The 18,891-nt window shown below is 43.6% G+C and overlaps 1 protein-coding gene across 1 annotated transcript in view; it reads right to left on the reverse strand.

The window, feature by feature from the left end:
• The window catches only part of PRKAR2B (protein kinase, cAMP-dependent, regulatory subunit type II beta), a 93,370-nt gene that overhangs the window by 42,420 nt on the left and 32,059 nt on the right, over positions 1 to 18,891 (reverse strand). Inside the window, exon 2 of the mRNA XM_015409548.1 lies at positions 10,599 to 10,634. Coding sequence (XP_015265034.1) covers positions 10,599 to 10,634 — 36 coding nt within the window. The remainder of the gene's footprint in view (positions 1 to 10,598; positions 10,635 to 18,891) is intronic.

Below are 18,891 nucleotides of genomic sequence, written 5' to 3' on the forward strand. Positions count from 1 at the left end.
ATACCATAGTCTTAGATTATTCTGTTTCTTTTTCCTTGTGTTTGGGTATTTTTTTCTTTGTCTGCATGTGTGTGTGTGTGTGTGTGTGTATAATGTTCAATTACTCAATAACTGGTTAAACCTGGTTTCTTCAAAGTATCACTGGAAAAGGATACACCTAAAGAGAGAAACTATTGATGAGACAAATATAACTTTTTATCAATGTATTTATTTATTTATTTCAGCTTACTACCCCACTCTAACCCCCTAAGGGGTCTCTGAGCGGCTGCAGTTACTCATTTATCCCTAACCTATGCCCACAATTATTAGGTGTGGGGACACTCATTTTAAGTGGTCCTCCTGAAGGAATAAAAACTTTCAGACCTAATGAACGCAGTTCCCCCACATGGCCTAAACCAGGGGTGGCCAAAGTGCAGCTCACGAGCTGCATATGGCTCTTGGAGTCCTCTCCTGCGGCTCACAAGGCTTGCCTCACACACACCCGTGTCCCCCCACCTAGGCAGGCTGTGGGTTCTCAGGCCACTCCAGTGTGGGTAGTGGGGACTCGTTTCAGGTGGGAGCCACTTTCAGCCTCTCTGAGCTATGCATTTTTCTGTGCAGAAGGCTTGGGGGGGGACGCGAAGAGATTGGAGGTCAAGTTTGCAGAGAATCAGGAGCAGGCAAAGAGGGTGGGGGAGAAATCTCGCTTCCTTACCCTCCCAGATCAGAAGCACAGAGGGGGGAAGATAACAGATGCCCCCTCTTCCCTCTCCAAAGCACACCTTTAGATGTATATTATTTGTTCATCTGTGGCCCCGATCACACGGGCCGGATATCGTGGGGGGGAGGCGTGGCTGTTTGCCCCGCAGCGAAATAATGCGCGACTGCGGTATCAGGTGTCCCCTCGCGGTCCCATGGTTAGGGGGGAGGTGCCGATCACACGACGCGCCAAAGATGCGGCGCGGCATGGCAAACGGGGTTGTGTTGTTTTTTTTTAACCTGAAGTATGCGCATGCCCCTTTGGGTGCTTGTGCACATCCCTGGAGACTTCGGGGGGGGGGAACCCTTTTCGCAATGGGGCATGGGTGGGCGCCGGATGGAAACACGATCAGATGCCCGCCCTTGCCCCGCAGTTTCCGGAAACTAGTACCTCTGAGGTACTAGTTTTTTGCCGTGCATCTTCCGCGGGAAGCCTCGGTTGAGCCACGAGAGCTCTACGCTTCCCAGATGTGGCGGTGAGATCGCACCCGGAAAATCCGCCTATCTTCCATCTCTCTAGCGTGGCTAATGCTCCGTGTGACCAGGGCCTGTATCTCCCTTCCTTTGGAATGGGAAGACTGGATCACAGCAGCCTCAAATGGATCAGGTGGGTAGGTGGGCAATAGGGGTGGTGTGTGTGTGCGGGGGGGGGAATAATAGGAGGCTATCTGAATATTCCCTGAATATGCTGAGAAGAAAGTAGTCAGTTTTCGATGGACTATTTGGTCCAAATGTTTTCTTGTTAATTGAAATAAAACATAGATCTTCCTCCTCATTTGACTTCATTTTTGACATGGAATCTAATATGTACAACAGAGTTGAATGAAACACACATAGGAAAACTAAACACTGATGAAAAAAATAGTACCCAATCAACCATGTTAGAAATGTTGGCTTCTGTTTCATGTTTGTTTTGATTTTGAAGCTTTTCCTCAAAAGCTGTTAGCACTCATCCTATTTAATGAGGTTTTTAATTTTTAAAATAAAAGATGGGGGAGAGAGTGTTAGCCTCCTGCTGTACAGATAGTTCTCACTGTTCGTCATTATAGATTTTGGAGAGAAACACAAACTATTAATGTCTTCCTTTCCTGCTTGTAATATAAGGCAAATAAAATTTAAAAGAATAAATGCCCTGTGATGACTCCAACTTGTATACTCATAGGACCTGATGATGCACCCTCTAACCCTCAGGGTGGACATAGATACTCTTCGTTCCAAGGAAAACTTCCTAGAAAGGTGAACCTAGAGTCAGTCCTCTGCCCTACTCCATCACTGCAGAACATAGAAGGTTCCTTATCAGAAAATAGCCCAAAGCTCAAACACCCTAAAAGCTGAGGAATGCCTCCATGAGGAGGTGGCCCTAAATTAACTCCTTCACTGAATGCGAATCTATGGGCCCTGGACCTGGCTTTGGTTACTAAATCCAAGGGGACCCTGGACCTGGCTTCGGTTACTAAATTTAGCTTCAAGTTTCAGAAATGGATAACCTGGGGTGGATTTACCAAGGCGGTTCTCTTCAGGCATCTCCTAGTGTGAGGCCATAGGAACAGGGTGTTTCCTTTCTTAATATCCCTAAAGGCAGAGAAAACTTTTCTTTAAGGGCACAACTGACTGAACCCTTTGTCCAACCCATGAGGATCCTCTCGACCGGGTATATGCAGATATGCCTCTGATAGATCAATCGAGGCCAGGAAGTCTCCATTCCAACTTACTTCCTCATTAGCCAATTGAAGCCTAGAATGACCCTGACACCCCCATTTTCCTAAAGAAGGAAGCAAGTAGACGCCCACTGTCCTTGTGTCCCTGGCACTGGGGCTGTTCCTGTATCCAGGGGATGCAGGACAGCCTGCTGTCGAAGGAAAAGGAATTCTTCTGGGTGCAAGGATTTCTTGGAACTGTGTGAGTTCCAATGGGTGAGCTGGCTATAGGCAGCTATTCTATTGCTGCTTTGACTGCTATCTCCCTACAGCGTTATAAACAGATCTCGAAAGGGAGGAAGGCAGTTCTTGGGCATACAGTCTTCTCATTTTAAAAGTAGAGGACTTTCTTTCTTTCTTTCTTTCTTTCTTTCTTTCTTTCTTTCTTTCTTTCTTTCTTTCTTTCTTTCTTTCTTTCTTTCTTTCTTGGTCCTTTTCAGTCACAAGGTACTAGGCCATGCCTTCGTCAATTAAATAAACCCCTTTAAGCTGCGGTGGCTCAAGTGGTTAAGACGCTGAACTGCAGGCTGTGGAAGGTTGGTAGTTCAGCAGTTCGAAACCCGAGTGTGCCGCATGACGGAGTGAGCTCCCGTCTCTAGTTTCAGCTCCTGCCAACCTAGCAGTTTGAAAGCAAAAAATTGCAAGTAGATAAATAGGTACCACTTCGGTGGGAAGGTAACAGCGTTCTGTGCGCCTTGGTGTTTAGTCGTGCCGGCCACAAGACCACGGAAACGTCTTTGGACAGCGCTGGCTCTTCAGCTTTGAAACGGAGATGAGCACTGCAACCCTAGAGTCAGATTGGACTGGCTTTCGAGCAAGGGAACCTTTACCTTTACCTTTTAAGGGGACACCAGCCAACCTGGTCAGATGTCCAGGACTAAGCAGCTCTGGCAAATGAGCGGCAAACCATGGAAGCTCTACATGCTGCTGAAGGAGCTTCAAGGTCCTCGCGTAAAGTCTGTTAGGTCCATGTATTGCACAGATCCTTAGGAAGACAGTCTGCCTCCAATAGAAGCACTAAATTAGAGCCCGGGCTAGTCACTGGGCCAGCCACTAGGAGGAAAAAAGGAATGGTTAGCTTTTGATCTAGCAGAAGTTTTCCATTCAGTATTGAATACTTAGTAAAAAAAAAAAAAACTTGCAGGCAGAGGAATCCCAGTGGGGGCTGCCCCCCCCTTAGAGAGAGCTCTAACTAAGCCATCTGGAAATTATGGATTGGGTCTTCCCCCTTTTAGAGATTGCCTAAGATCTCCGATATATGCGGTATGTGGGAAAAAACTGCCTTGTTAAACATTGGTCCATCAAGGTCTGTATTGTCTACTTAGATTCTCAGTGACTCTCCCAAGAGTTGGTTTTTATACCTTACTTTTCTCTACCCTAAGGAGTCTCAAAGAGGCTTACAATCACCTTTCCTTTCTTTCCCCACAACAAGCACCCTGTGAGGCAGGTGGGGCTGACACCCAGCTCCTGTAATAATCCCCAACCTTCCCCATTATTAACAGATTCTGGCTTACAAACTTTCAGTACCTTGTAAATTCTGCTTTTGTACATCTGGGCCCTTTTTATAGTCCACCCACCTCTGCCCATATTTTGATCATATATATCCGGTTGTTTCTCCATCAATACTGAGGGTTTTTTCCCTTATAGAGGAAGATCATAAGATAGTTATCTGGTTGCCCAAAAGGTTCAGCTGATGGCAGTAATACTGAGGGGGAAGAGGAATACTGGGGGGGGGGGGTTTGCAAGAAGCTAGGATGAAAAACACTGCAGATTCCTGGAAGTTTGGATTCTCTATATCCCTATTCTGTCCCGTGGTTAAGTTAATAAGTTCTGGTGTCATTGGATTTATCAAGCAATTGGGATGGGAAGGGGAAGTTATTGATTGTAGGTGCAAAGTTTGGTCCTTATTGATTTTTCTGCAGGTCAACACAGGTCATAACATAGCCTTAACCTGTCCACACAAGGCACATAGTCAGGGAAGGAAGGTAGCACTTGGGAAATATTAATTTATTCTCATTCTCCTAGCCCTGTGTTCTAGCTTCCTTAAAGCTTTTGTTAAAATAAAAGAATAATGTATTTTTCAGTCTGGGTTTCAATGAAAATAGATCAAACAGGAATCTAATTATAATCTAAGCACTACAGTGTGTAGCCTGAAATGCCACCACAACAGGAGTAATCTATTTATGTCTTAATCAAAGAAGCCATTATTTTTAAGAGACAAGCTTATTTTTTAAAATAAAAAGGTCCAACATTCTTTTTCAAGATTTTAGCATGGAAGAATCTATGCAGAAATGCCGCAAAATTAGCACACATCCAGATCTTTTTATAAATGGTACATATGAACAAAGAAGGTAGTTTATTTTATTTTTATTGTCAGAACTGCATTTTTAATATTTTATTCATTAGTCAGAACAGAACTTTCATATTACCTAATGCAGTCAGCTACAATTCCCATTATAAGGTAAGAAGATACTTACAGTTTCATAGCCTATGTCTTTTTTAAAAAGCTAGTAAAGTATCCAGTAGGCACTAAAACCAAACATCAAATTTTTAAATCTTACCAGTTTATCTTGGTCAAAGGAAATGTCCATTCCTCTGACCACAAATGGCTTTTTGTTTCTGCCTATGTCAAAAAAGTCCACACCAATTTCACTCTGAAACAAATCCAAGCTCTGGCAGGACAGTAGGGGCATATTTTACTCTTAAAAGCAGATGCTAAAACTAAAAGAAAGCTACTCTTTAATCAGGCTATATTCACGCGCTTTAAAAAAAAAATTCTAAACACAATCCTATACTTGCTCTAAGGCAAATTAGATAAAAATGCTTTTTATTGGTAAACAACAGCCATGGGGCCCTTCTGATCCAGATTGGGGGTATAATGCATGTAGAGTTTCACCCAGTTCCCACTACTTCCCCCCCCCCCCCCCCAATTTCAAAACCCTCCCAGTTGCTATTTGCAGGTTGTGTGTGTGAGGTTTCCTGTATATTTCTCCAGCACGGCAAATAGCAGCATGGGGTGGGGGATTTACAGTTGGGCTAACACTGGGTAAATGGCAAAAATGCAGCCTCACAACACTGTAGACCCAATTCAAACTGGGGCAGCTAAGGATTCCCATGCACCAATACAGAGCTCTGGACATTCATTCACAGATCTTACAGATCCTGTCTAATTTTGCATTAAAGTTAAGAAGGCTGTGTGGGAGAGTATATGTTCCGCTATTGAAGTCTTCCATTAGAATGCCACCATAAGAGGACTCTTGCCTACTTCCTCTCTAGAAACCACAGCAGTAGACAATTGGTGATATTCTGCTTATATCAGCAGAGTCCAGGACAGACAACACAAGCCAAACACCAGGTGAGGCAGGAGGAACAAGCCAAAGGATCAGAGTCACAGTGAAATCCTCTCTGCCAAATGACCTCATCTATCAATCTGCGCTCCTCTGTACATGCATGCAAAGAGAGGCAGAAGACATTTTACAGGCATGCAAACTAGTAATGTGGGCCTTCAAAAACCAGCAAAAAAGGAAGCTCTAGGACATGACCTACCAAGTGGGGCTATGCAACTCATCTGACAGTCCCAACCTATGGTTTAAGACCACTAGCCTCACCATGGATACTGGCCATAGTTAATCCATTATATAATGATCAAATAAACATAACAGCAAGTGTAATGTAAATCAAATAAGCATAACAACAAGTATGATATAATGAAATGTAAATCAAATAAGCCTAACAACAAGTATGATATAAATCAATAGGCCAAAGTGCAAAGATAATAGAAACAGTCAGAGTCTTCTCTAGCATAGAGGCAATATCAAAGTCCAAATTGGAGTGCCAATCAAATTTTCTGAGCCATCAAAAGCCGACGCGTAATCCGGATGCCTGAAGCCGCGTTTCGAATTGTTCTTATTCAAGTATGGCTGTAATGGGACCCAGTCTCAAAAGCTGGCATACGCTAAGCCAGAATGATCAGTCAAGGAGGATTAAGGGTCCTCCTTGACTGATCATTCTGGCTTAGCGTATGCCAGCTTTTGAGACTGGGTCCCATTACAGCCATACTTGAATAAGAACAATTCGAAACGCGGCTTCAGGCATCCGGATTACGCGTCGGCTTTTGATGGCTCAGAGGCTTTTGATGGCTCAGAAAATTTGATGATTGGCACTCCAATTTGGACTTTGATATTGCCTCTATGCTAGAGAAGACTCTGACTGTTTCTATTATCTTTGCACTTTGGCCTATTGATTTATATCATACTTGTTGTTAGGCTTATTTGATTTACATTTCATTATATCATACTTGTTGTTATGCTTATTTGATTTACATTACACTTGCTGTTATGTTTATTTGATCATTATATACTTGCTTATTTGCTTGTTAGTTATTTTTTGCCAAGTGGTGTTCTCTTTTTTTTGGTTCTTACATAGTACACTGGCTCCCCCCCCCTTTTTTTGGCTGCTTGTACATAGTTAATCCATACCATGTTCCTCTTCACCATACCTCGAAGGTGGTTAAGTCATGGTTATACTGGGAACCCTGGCTACTGTTAAACATGATTAATGCAGACGTAAGTTTGTGGTTCAGTAGTTCTCAACCAGTGGTACAACGTAACACCCATGGAACACAGAAGCAGTCTAGGTAGGATAACAATGACCAAGAATCTGCTTTTCCTAAATCCCCAAATTCACCTGTAAGCGTGATGTGCTGTCTCTTACCAACCTTACCTGCCATGGATTGTCCATCTGTGACATTCTGGCCTGCTAGCACTATTAACAGTATTAATAACAAAATGCCTGTAAACCTATAAAATGTCCTTCTCAGAAAAAGCAGGGTTTTATTTCTATCATGGTGGGGCGCAGGTTCAACAGAGCAATTGGTGGGACATAAGGTACAAAAGGCTAAGAACTACTGGCTGAGGCTACTGTAGGGACAGGGCAGGGGGTAATTTTTACAGAAAATGCAGGCAGGAATAAAACAATTCTGTGCCTCAGTCTCTTAACTAATCTTAGAGATTGTCATGTCTTCCCTAGATTGTAATCTTTCTTGCATAGCACTAAGCTATATTAAGTAACGGCTGTACTTAATTCTAAATTTTTCTTCTAAAATGTTACTCATGCATGAAAGGCTGGAACTAGACATCGAAAATATGTTTGACATGTATGGGTATGATCCAGAATGTTTTGCTGCAGAGAACCCAAGTTATTTTAAACTCTTACCCAACAGCAGCTCCTCCCACTGAACCCCAAACTATTGTGGGGGGAGGCTGAGCCACTGAACTTAGAATCGGTGTGAAGGACAGTAAGCAAACTTGTTGAAAGGAAAGGAAGTAGACTGAGTGAAAGATCTGCAAAAGATTAATTTGAGTGGAAATACGCCACTGTGGCTGCTACAGCCAATTATGGCTATACAGAATGAAGGGGGGAAATAGCTGATAGTCACAGCACGTTAGCTGGAATAACTGCTAAATAATTAACACACCACATTATTGTCAGCAGGTACTTCTTCAATTAACCTCTGGGTATTTAACTGGCAGCTCTGCCAAGAGAAAGCAAGTGATTCTTAAACATGCATCTCAAAGAGAAAGAAGGAAAGGATAGCCCCTGACAACCTAGAAAGATCAGAACAATCACATCCAGGGCAACTCTAAAAGAGGGGTCAAAAGATAAAGAAGGGAATTAGATACATTGAAGGCAATCTGACATTCTGCTACTTGCATAGAGCATTTTAATTCTGCTCCATTATTTTCTGTGCTTTGGTCTCCGCTGACAATCCTGCCAATTTCCCCAATGTTAGGACACGCACAGACTGCTAGGGTCTTTCTCTCTCCATTTTCCACCTTGAAATCCTTCAAACTTTTTTCCTGTTCTGATCAATTTTACCTTCTTTAAAGGTTAGGAAGCTACATTACTAGCAATTAATGGTTTTTCACAACTCACCATGCTAAATCAAAGGAAAAGGTTTGATTGTTGTTGTTGGAGGGGCCGTGGCTCAGTGGAAGAGCCTCTGCTTGGCGTACAGAAGGTCTCAAGTTCAATCCCCGGCATTTCCAGTTAAAAGGACCAGGCAGGGGGTGATGTGAAAGACCTCCGCCTGAAACCCTGGAGAGAGTTGCTGCCAGTCTAAGGCCCCGGTCACACGGGAGGTTTTGGGCCGGAAGAGGGACGGATCGGGGGCACAGCAAATGGGCGCGAGCACACCGCAACATCTGGGAAGCAGCACGCACCCGTCCCTGATCCGGCCCTTCAGGCCGAAAATGCGCTGAAAAAAAGAACCAGCAAAAGAGGAGGACTTACCTGAAACGGCACAGCAAGCGCAGCCATGGGATTGCCGGCGCGCCTGTCTTCAGGAGCATTTGAGGCTCCCAGCCGAACTGCGCATGCGCACACATGCACAGCCGGCTGCCTCACGCTCCCTTCTGTGGCTTTCTCCACGGCATCTGATCGTGCCGGGGAACAACTGTGCGGCTCATTGGATCCGTCTGATCACGCCGCTGCGTGTTTCTTTTGGTGCAGCTCTGAATAGCTGCACTTTGGCCTTTGGCCCCCCCAAACCCCCCCCCCCCCGGTGTGGCAGGGGCCTAAGTAGACAATACTGACCTTGATGAACCAAGGGTCTGATTCAGTATAAGGCAGCTTCATGTGTTCATTACATGTTAGGTTCTTTGCAAGCTAATTAGCACTTTGCCATGAAGCTCAGGTCCTGTGCATGGGGCTGTTCTATGCTGCTCTTGGATTTTAACTTGAACTATCAAAACAGTATTCCTTTTTTTTTTTTAGCTTCTTTCAAGCATACCTTGCATGCCCTTCCCTTTATCCTTCCTTCCTTCCTTCCTTCCTTCCTTCCTTCCTTCCTTCCCCTTTCATCAATGGAATCCAACTAAAGACTTCGTGACATGGGAAATTCTAATTTGCCAGGGTATCCAGTTGCACACAGCTGTACAATTTGAAGTTTATTTCTTTCCCGCAAACCAGAATTATAAACTAGAATTAAACTGTGGTTTAGAACTTTTATCTGAAAGAACAACTCTACTTGATCTAAATGTTTACATTCAGGCATCACAGCAAACTGGAGTTTAATTGAAGGCTTCCAAAATCAGGATGTTTTCAACATTCTAATAATGAGGAGGAGGAGAGAACACAAGCAGCACAGCAACAACTAGTTTTATGCCCATTACAAACATCTTCTGTCAGTGGATGATGTCTGAATGCAGCCTTTGAGCTGTTAAACAGAATTTAGGATCCTGTAAGAAAACCTTGCAGGAGGAAGCCTAGTTGAGAACAAATTTATCACTCAGGCTTCAGGCCCAGTACTGGAGAGTATCTTAAATGTGCTTGCTTATAAATGGGGCTTAAGTACATGAACTCAATGAACACAAATAGTCAAGTTCTACCCTTGTTTCTAGGTCTTCCGTTTCTTTCGAGCAATTTTTTCCAGATTGGAAAAAAATGTGGATGTTCACAAATTGGTACCTATGTAACCAAGTTGGCAATACTTTTATTTTATTTTATTTTATTTATATCCCACCTTTCTCCCCAATGGGGACCCAAAGTGGCTTACATCTTCCTCCTCTCCTCCATTTTATCCTCACAACAGCCTTGTGAGGTAGGTTAGGGCTGAGTGTGTGTGACTGGTCCAAGGTTACCCAGCAAGCTTCAAAGGCAGAGTGGACATTTAAACCTGGGTTTCCCAGATCCTAGGCAAACATTTTAACCACGACACCTGTTCAGACAGAGAAAGTGCTCCACTTAAATGTTATGCTGACAAAGGCTCACATCCTAAGCAGAACTAGTGGAGTGAGCTTACAGGAAAGCAAGTCAATCCTCCACTCCCACTGTAGCCTTCTTTGCCCCCCCAAATCATGTCTCTTTGGGTTGCTGGACCCAAAGGAACACCATGGGGAGAAAACTGGAAGTCTGTACTGGGGGTAGGGGGAATCAGCAAAAATCATCTTCTTTTCCACAAATGGAAATGCTGTTCTGTCAAATGAGTTGTTTCTATACCAAATGACCTGCACCATGGCATCCAAACCCAAATGTGGAAGACAGTGTCAGAGCACCGCTGTTTTAGTATCAACACTATGAAATAGCAATATTGCAAATAGCAATAAGGTTCCAATAGTCAAAGGTCAACATACAAAGGAAAACATGCAAATGCATCCAACTAACCTGATGCTCGCCTAGTGAACCGGTTTAACACCGGAGCTAGAAAAGAAAAGAAAAATGATTGTTAGCAACTTCTCAACATTTTAAAGACAACATAGTAAAACTTTGCTATCAGTATGTGAACCAAATTGTAAATACATTCCATTTCACACAATCTATTACACAATCCACTGCAGAACTGTCGAATCACACACAGATACACTGATAAATCTCTCAAACATCTTAAAGGAAACTGAACAGAACTAGAAGACTCTGATGATGAACTCAAGGCAATCTGCAAAACTCACCCCCTTCTTCTACTGCCACTTCAACCACTTTTGTTTTGGCCCTGAAACACAGCCTCCAAAGCTTAGTTGGTCATTCTTAGCAGATATATGAATTCATAGACAACATTACCATCACGCTTTGTATGAGTATACTCTAACTCAAGAATGTGATTAGCCAGTTGCCCATTTACCCAGACTGAGTATTGAGTGAGAGAACAGAACATTGGGCTTACTGTGAAGGTTCCCTCTTCTCAAGGGTGACAAGGACACTCTGATATGCTTGGGTTTATATATTTTTTACTTTATTTATTTTTTAGATTTATACCCCGCCCTCCCCAAAGGCTCAGGGCAGCTAACAAGATGGCAAGAATGCCAACATTAAAACATTAAAACCCATTAAAAATGGGCTCCTCTTCCCATAATCCCTGGAGACAGGAAATTAATTGCACTTTCCATCTCTGGGGGTGGGGAAGCCCACCCATCAGTCTGGAGACTTCCACAACTGTTAACAGCCCACAATGTATGCCGAATAAACAGAGAACAAGGCTTACAGACCCCTATTAAACAAACCATACAGGTAAAGATAAATGTTAGAACAGTGAAAGAACAAAAAATGTGGAAATTGGCAATTAGTCACTAGGTTGAACAGAGGCCCTCCAACTAGTGTGGGTCCAGAGTGTCCTCCTCACCCTCGGGAAGAAGGAACCTTCATGGTAATGTTCCGTTCCCTCTCTTAAGGGGGAGGAGGAGGTTATATGAGCTCAGGATGTTATAAAGTTCATCTGATTCAAGAAAGGAAGAGTGACAGCCAAGCACAGAGATAACAGTAGAACTAAACCACTTGCTGTAGGACTCTCTGCCCAAATGATGCATCAGCATCCACCTTGTAGCACCTGATAAACATCAACACCGAGGCCAAGGTAGTGGCCTTGCATATATCTGCAATAGATGCATTTGTGTCAAACGCTGCTGACAGGGGAAGTACTTCTTGTTGAATGAGCCGTGTTCCCATCTGGGACTTGAAGGCCCTGAGATTCATATGCCAAGGAGATGCAGCCCTTTAGCCACCTGCTTAGTATAGCTTTAAAACCATTTCTTCCTTGCCACAAAAATGGAATACAACTTCCTAAATGGCTTGGACCTTCTGATATAAATGCAAAGTGCTCTGCTGAGGTCAAGTGGGTGCCAATTCTTTTCCCTAGGATGAGATGGTTTGAGGCAGAAGGGTGGCAAACATATCTCTTGTGAGCTGTGAAAAGTGTGTTGACCTTGGGAATGAAGGCGGGATCTGTGTGCAGGTCCACCATGTCTAGTGGAATATGCATAAGCCCTTTCTGATGGAAAAAGCACCTATTTCTGAGACCCATCTTTCTGCTGTAACTGCTACCAGGAAAAGTATCTTCAGGGTAAGGAACTTTAGGGAAACTTCTCTCAGAAATCTCTTCACCACTGGGTGCCTGGAAAGTGGTATACTACAAACTGATGAAAGTATGGTGTTCAGGGTAGCTACCTGGCAATGAAGAGTGCTTGCTCATAGACTCTGAGAAACTCCATCCTGTAGGAAGGACAATACCTAAGGAAGATCCAGGGTGTCTGGTTGCAGGATTTTTAATGCTTTCTGTAGGAGACGAGGGAGCTCCTCATGAGAAAAAAGGCCGTGAGTTGGCTTGTTTTATCTTCCTCTTTATCTAAATCTGCCATCAGAATCCTCAGAGCCTAAGGGGGAATCCCTGTCTTCAGATCTGTAGTCTCGGAAATTTGAATGGTTGCTTCTAATGGGGAAGGTGTTTTTACAAATGGCCTTTGTTGGCCAAGAGGAGCTCTGGCCTTTCTCTGTTTCTAGAGGCACTGAAGTAGAAGGTGTTTAGCTGGAGGGAAGGGTGAGGGAGGAGAGGCCTCACTTTGTCTTTTCTGAGAGGGTAAACGAGCTCCCCTCCCCCCAACAGATTGGAGACAAATTGTTCTAGCCAGTCCTGGAAGCCTGGCGAGACAACAAATGGCTCTCCCCCCCTCCTGGCTTCCCATGTGGTGGGGAGCTGTTGTCTCCTTCCTACGGCTGGCTACACTGAGCAGGCCTGATGGGCCAATGCAGGTCATCCTGGCTGGTCAGCAGAGGGCGGAGTTCTGGCATCAAAAACCAAGCCTATGTCTTTATTATCTGAGCCAGGCACTTGTAATGTCCCCCTTTGGCTGTGGGTTCCTAGGTCAGAGTACTCATTCAGGCACTCATTCTCAGGTCCATTCAGCAGAGACAAGTTGGCTCAAAATATCAACCATTTATTTGCAAGGGGACAACTCTCACAACCAACAATTACAGTTAACATGCAAAACTGAGCTCCACCCTTATAGGACCAAACTAAATCACACAGATGGGGGGGGGGAGCAGACTGTTCCATTACATATATACATACATACAATAACTATAACACAGTGCTTCACAGTCAATGGCTCCCTCCAGGAAATCTGCCACAACAGAACAGCTGGGCAAATGGGTTAGCAGGGATTTCTGCTGCCTGGAGATCACCTCCCCCAACTCTCCCTCGGGTGAGGTCCCATGGTTGGAGACCTTTCCTGCAGACAGTGCAGTGACTGAAGCAGAGGGCAAAAGCAAACAGCCTCAGGGAAGACAACGCCAGAATAATAAAGGTTTTTTCTTTGTTTGCTTTTAAACAAAGGGAAAGGCACATATGTCGAAAGGAAAGAACAAAGTGCAACCAAATGAGCTCCTTAAAGGAAAATCTCAGGAGCTCTCTAAACCCACTGCTCTCTCAGGCAGAAATAGGAAAAAGACTGAGGGGTGGGTTTCTCCTTCCCCCAGAGACAGAAAGTGCAATCAATTTCCTGCCTTCAGGGATTGTGGGAAGAGGAACCCAAGCATATCTGAGTGCTCCTTGTCAGGCTAGAAAAAAATTCCATGTTAGTCCAGTCTGGTCGGATCTCAGAAGCTAAGCAGGGCCGGCACACGTTAGCACTGGGATGGGAGATGACCAAGAAAGTCAAGGGCTGCTACACAGACCAGGGCAATCGCAAATCACCTTTGAATGTTTTGTCTGGGAAACCCTGTGCGGTCATCATAAACTGACTGCAACCTGATGGCACTTTACATGCATATCTCAAGCTGGCCATGTTACTTCTCTTATTCCCTGGAAGGATATCAGCAAAGATACAACACTGTCTCACACTTTCTCTCTTTCTCCAATGGGTACCTTGCTTCCAGTGGCCTAGGAAGAATGAGAACAGCCACAAGGAACAGAGACTTTTGCAAGTTCTTAAAATGCAGCTGATTCACAATTTAAAACATCTGAGCAGAATCACCAGAAATTGCCAGTTTAGCCTTGATCAAGCCCATATTTTTCTCTTTGTTTTAATTAACTTTTATTTACTATCCCGAGTACTCTATTAAGTAGGAAGAGAGGAGATTCGATTTATACTCCGCCCTTCACTACTCAAGAGAGTCTCAGCGCGGCTTACAAACTCCTTTCCCTTCCCCTCCCCACAACAGACACCCTGTGAGGTAGGTGGGGCTGAGAGAGCTCTGACAGAAACTGCTCTTTTTCAAGAACAGCTGTGCCAGAGTTATGGCTTGCCCAAGGTCATCCAGCCAGGTGCAAGTGGAGGAGTGGGGAATCAAACCCGGTTCTCCCAGATTAGAGTCCGTGCACTTAACCACTACACCAAACTGGAGGAATGTTAATCTAATAAATAGGCTAAACCCCACAATTAACTATTTAAAATACTTATATGTTTCCTACCTCAAGCATCAAGCGCTACACAACGGTTTACCATGTTTTTCAAATGTCAGATTTTGATAATGAAACAGCTGCCAAATATCTAAGTTGTTGCATATTTCATAACTTTTTTCCTAATTCTGAAATGCATATGAAGCAGAAGCATGGAAGCACTCCTTTCTGCTAAAGTGTACCAGTCATCTCTAGTTAACAGCTCTTTAGCCAATACATTCACTGTCAGTTTATTTGAAAAATACAGCTCACTGCCACAAACAGGGAGAATATTCTGGTCCTTTGTGAGCAGCTTCCTGTCCTGCCTGTAAAGAATCTTGATGGTTCTTTGTGGCACTGAGACAGACAGCAACGGAAGAAGGGGGATAGGTATGAAAAACCAAACCACAGTGACTTGGTTAGCTAAACAAGGTCACTCCCAACCTCAGAAAAAAGAAGACTCCTTTCTTTAAGCTTTTTTGCACTATATGTCTTGTGCGGGGACTCTCCCTCTTCGACTCACTCATCAAAGTGGGCTAGAAGCCAATTCCAGAGCCATCACCCCACCTACCAAACTCTTCCCCGGCATCTTCATTTGCAACTCTGGGAGGCTAAACTGGTTCTGGGACCCCTAGTTACAAACTTAACTGACATTGGCCTATCAGGCCTGCTCAGGCTAAAACAAATAAAATGAATTTCAATGGGGATAAATGTAACGTTCTGCATTTAGGTAGGGAAAATGAAATGCATAATTATAGGTTGGGGGAGACTTATCTTGGCAGTAGTGTGGTGAAAAAGATCTAGGGGTCTTAGTAGACCATACACTGAACATGAGTCAGCAGTGTGATGCGGCTGCTAAAAAGGCAAATGTGATTTGGGGCAGTATCAATGGAAGTATAGTGTCCAGGTCATGCGAAAAGATGGTACCACCTTACTCTGCTTTAGTTAGACCTCACCTAGAGTATTGTGTTCAGTTTTGGGAACCACAATTTAAGAAAGATACAGACAAGCTAGAATGTGTCCAGAGGAAGGCAATGAAGATGGTGAGGGGTCTGGAGACCAAGTCCTATGAGAAAAGGTTAAAAGAGGTGGGTATGTTTAGCCTGGAGAGGAGATGACTGAGAGGTGATATGATAACCATCTTCAAGTACTTGAAGGGCTGTCATATAGAAGATGGTACAGAGTTGTTTTCTGTTGCTCCAGAAGGTCGGACCAGAACCAACGGGTTGAAATTAAATCAGAAGAGTTTTTGGCTAAATGTTAGGAAGAACTTCCTGACAGAGCAGTTCCTCAATGGAACAGGTTTCCTCAGGAGGTGGTGGGCTCTCCTTCTTTGGAGGTTTTCAAACAGAGGCTAGATGGCCACTTGACAGCAATGCTGATTGTGTGAATTCAGGCACATCATGAGAGGGAGGGCAGGAAGGGTTGCCTCAGTGCTTAGTTCTTGTGGCCCTTTCCTGCACATCCAGAGAACTGCTGATTGCCACTTTGGGGTCAGGAAGCAATTTTTCTTCAGGACAGTTTGGCCAGGGATCCTAGAGGTGTTTGGTCATCTTCTGGGTGTGGAATAGCAGTCACTGTGGGTGTGGAGGGAGAGGTACTTGTGATTTTCCTGCATTGTGCAGGAGGTTGGACTAGATGACCCTGGAGGTCCCTTCCAACTCTATGATTCTATGTTCAGCCAAATCTGTCTGACAATGTACTTGCCGATAAAGGAGGCAACAACAGAGTGTGGCTTCCAGGCATTGCAGATGCCCCTCCAATGGGCTGAATCTACAGGTCTTGGCTTTTCTGATCCACATATAAAATTAACTATGTCTTTATATTTTGGCAGAACCTTAATATCCAATTACTGTTATATCTTCATATACATTTATGCATATGTACACGCACACACAGATAGCTAGATTAAAACTTTTCAGCCTGAATATAGTTAGCAATAGTCATCAAATCAAACTCACTCTCTGGCAAGTGTTCTTGGTTGCTAATATGCAACAACAGTAGACCATAACAACTAATCTTAGAGGATGTTATCATAAAACTGCATTCCAGTTAGAGCTGGAACCGGCAGGACACTGAATTTTCACTCCATTTTCAGGAGCTTTTATCATTATTTTTAAATTCTCTGCCTATTAAGACCAACATGATTTTTTGTACATTTTAATCAATTTAAGACCAACAAAGTTTGGATTATTAGGATGTCCTGTTTATCGAGTTTTTCTCAGTCTAATTAGAAGCTCCCTGCAGCTGTCAGTGGTTACTTCAATGGGGAAGAAAAAAAGTATAAGAACAAGTTCAGATTCACACTCCCCTAAAAAGTCAGCTAAATGGCTACAAATTGAGGACCTGACTTTGTGGGAAGATAAAGTGTCTTTTCTGGCTTTACCTCACCAAACAATTTCAAGGCTCTAGAATTGGAAGAATCCCAATTACTTTCAGACTGCTCTCGTAGTCTGGCTGACAAACCAGTACATGATTCGGCAAAGGCTCAAATAGCACCCCATTTTATTGGGGAGGTCTGTTGCAAGGAAGGGGAAACTGTCCAGGATATACTAAAAAAACTACTTACTAACTTTTATAAGAGACCATTATCTCCTCACAGGTGAAACAATTATAGCTATTTTCCAGTAGCTAAACTCAATCTCCAAGAAACTGGACTTATCACAGAACACCTTAAATGTCCACAAACAGAAGATAGCTGCCCCACAATACCAACGATGCTGCTTAACATGTGAAGATTCTTGCCACATTTCAAATCTTTGTTAACAGAGTTTTTGCCAATGAATATACACACCTGTTAATTCCAGCTAAAAGAGGCAGAATATTTGTCCCCTCTGACCTTGAGGCTGTAGATTCTGAGAGGCCTAGTGATAAGATACCAACTTCATCTCATGTCGTTGACAGAACAAAACACAAATTGCAAACAGCTGCTGGAATACAGAACAAACCATCCCTGGGTTCATAGACCTCTAATGAGTCAAGACCCTTGCCGACCGATGAATGTATAAATACAGACTCTACCTTGAACAAACTAAAGAATCCACTAGCTAATTTACGGTCCATGGCTGGCTCTTTATATCAAATTTGTCAGGAGAAAAGTATAGATAGAGCCTCCCTAACAAATGGGGGGGGGGGGAATCCAATCTCAAATTCAGGATGTTTCTGTATCCAATATCAGCTCTGGTCAAGATCACAAAGCAGTAAATCCTAACAGCAGTCAAGCTAGTCTGGAAACTCCAGTGCAACAGCTGAATCCTCAAAGCCAAGCCAAAACTCTTTGTTTAAGGGCTGCAGAACACAAAATTACAAAACCCTAGGGTGTGACTCCTCACACACCAGTCTGGTAGTCTGTCACGAGCCCTTTAGACTATCCCCATGATCAGAAGTCAAAGGGCAAGCTTCCAACCTTCTCGGGACTAAGCAAGGAAGTCAACCCTGCAGGGTAGAATTGCAGAATGACTTTCTCACAAAAGCAGTTACTGTAGTAGGTGGTCAGCCAGTCTAAGGCTCTGGATTTAGACTGAGGTTGGTTGCGGGCAAATAACTGCAAAAGTAATTAAAATATATTTTATTAGGGTGCAAGAATACTTTAGACAGGAACAAGAAACTATGAGGATAAAACAAGAAAGCTATAAATTTAACAGCTAACTAAAACAGTAATACATTGGTTCCAAGTTACTGTATGCTACCCATCCTCAGTTGAATATTCCAGTAATCCAAAGTGGCTCCTCCAGAGCAAAGGCCAGAAGCTGTTTGGTCCACACAAGCAAATGTTCAAAATGGTCGCCTTGAGCTGGACATTGACTGTATATCAATATCTTAGTCAGAAATCTACTTTCCTCCCTTTTTTATTAATAAATTTTATCTGTGACAGCAGCCATGAAATTAAAAGATGCCTGCTCCTTGGGAGGAAAGCGATGGAGAACCTAAACAGCATGATAAAAAGTAGAGACATCACCCTGCCAACAAAAGTCCGCATGGTCAAAGCAATGGTATTCCCAGTAGTCATGTATGGCTGCGAGAGTTGGACTATAAGGAAGGCCGAGCGCCAAATAATAGATTCTTTTGAACTATGGTGCTGGAGAAGACTCTTGAGAGTACCTTGGACTGCAAGAAGATCAAATCAGTCAATCCTAAAAGAAATCAACCCTGACTGTTCCCAGGAAGGCCAGATAATGAAACTGAAGCTCAAATACTTTGGACACCAAATGAGCAAACCTCAGAGGACGGCGGAAGACCGGAAGGCCTGGCGTGATCTGGTCCATGGGGTCGCGAAGAGTTGGACTCGACTGTGCGACTGAACAACAACAA

The sequence above is a fragment of the Gekko japonicus genome, unplaced genomic scaffold (genome assembly GCF_001447785.1).
Source record: "Gekko japonicus isolate JY-2015 unplaced genomic scaffold, Gekko_japonicus_V1.1 scaffold1374, whole genome shotgun sequence".
NCBI classification, from domain to species: Eukaryota; Metazoa; Chordata; class Lepidosauria; order Squamata; family Gekkonidae; genus Gekko; species Gekko japonicus.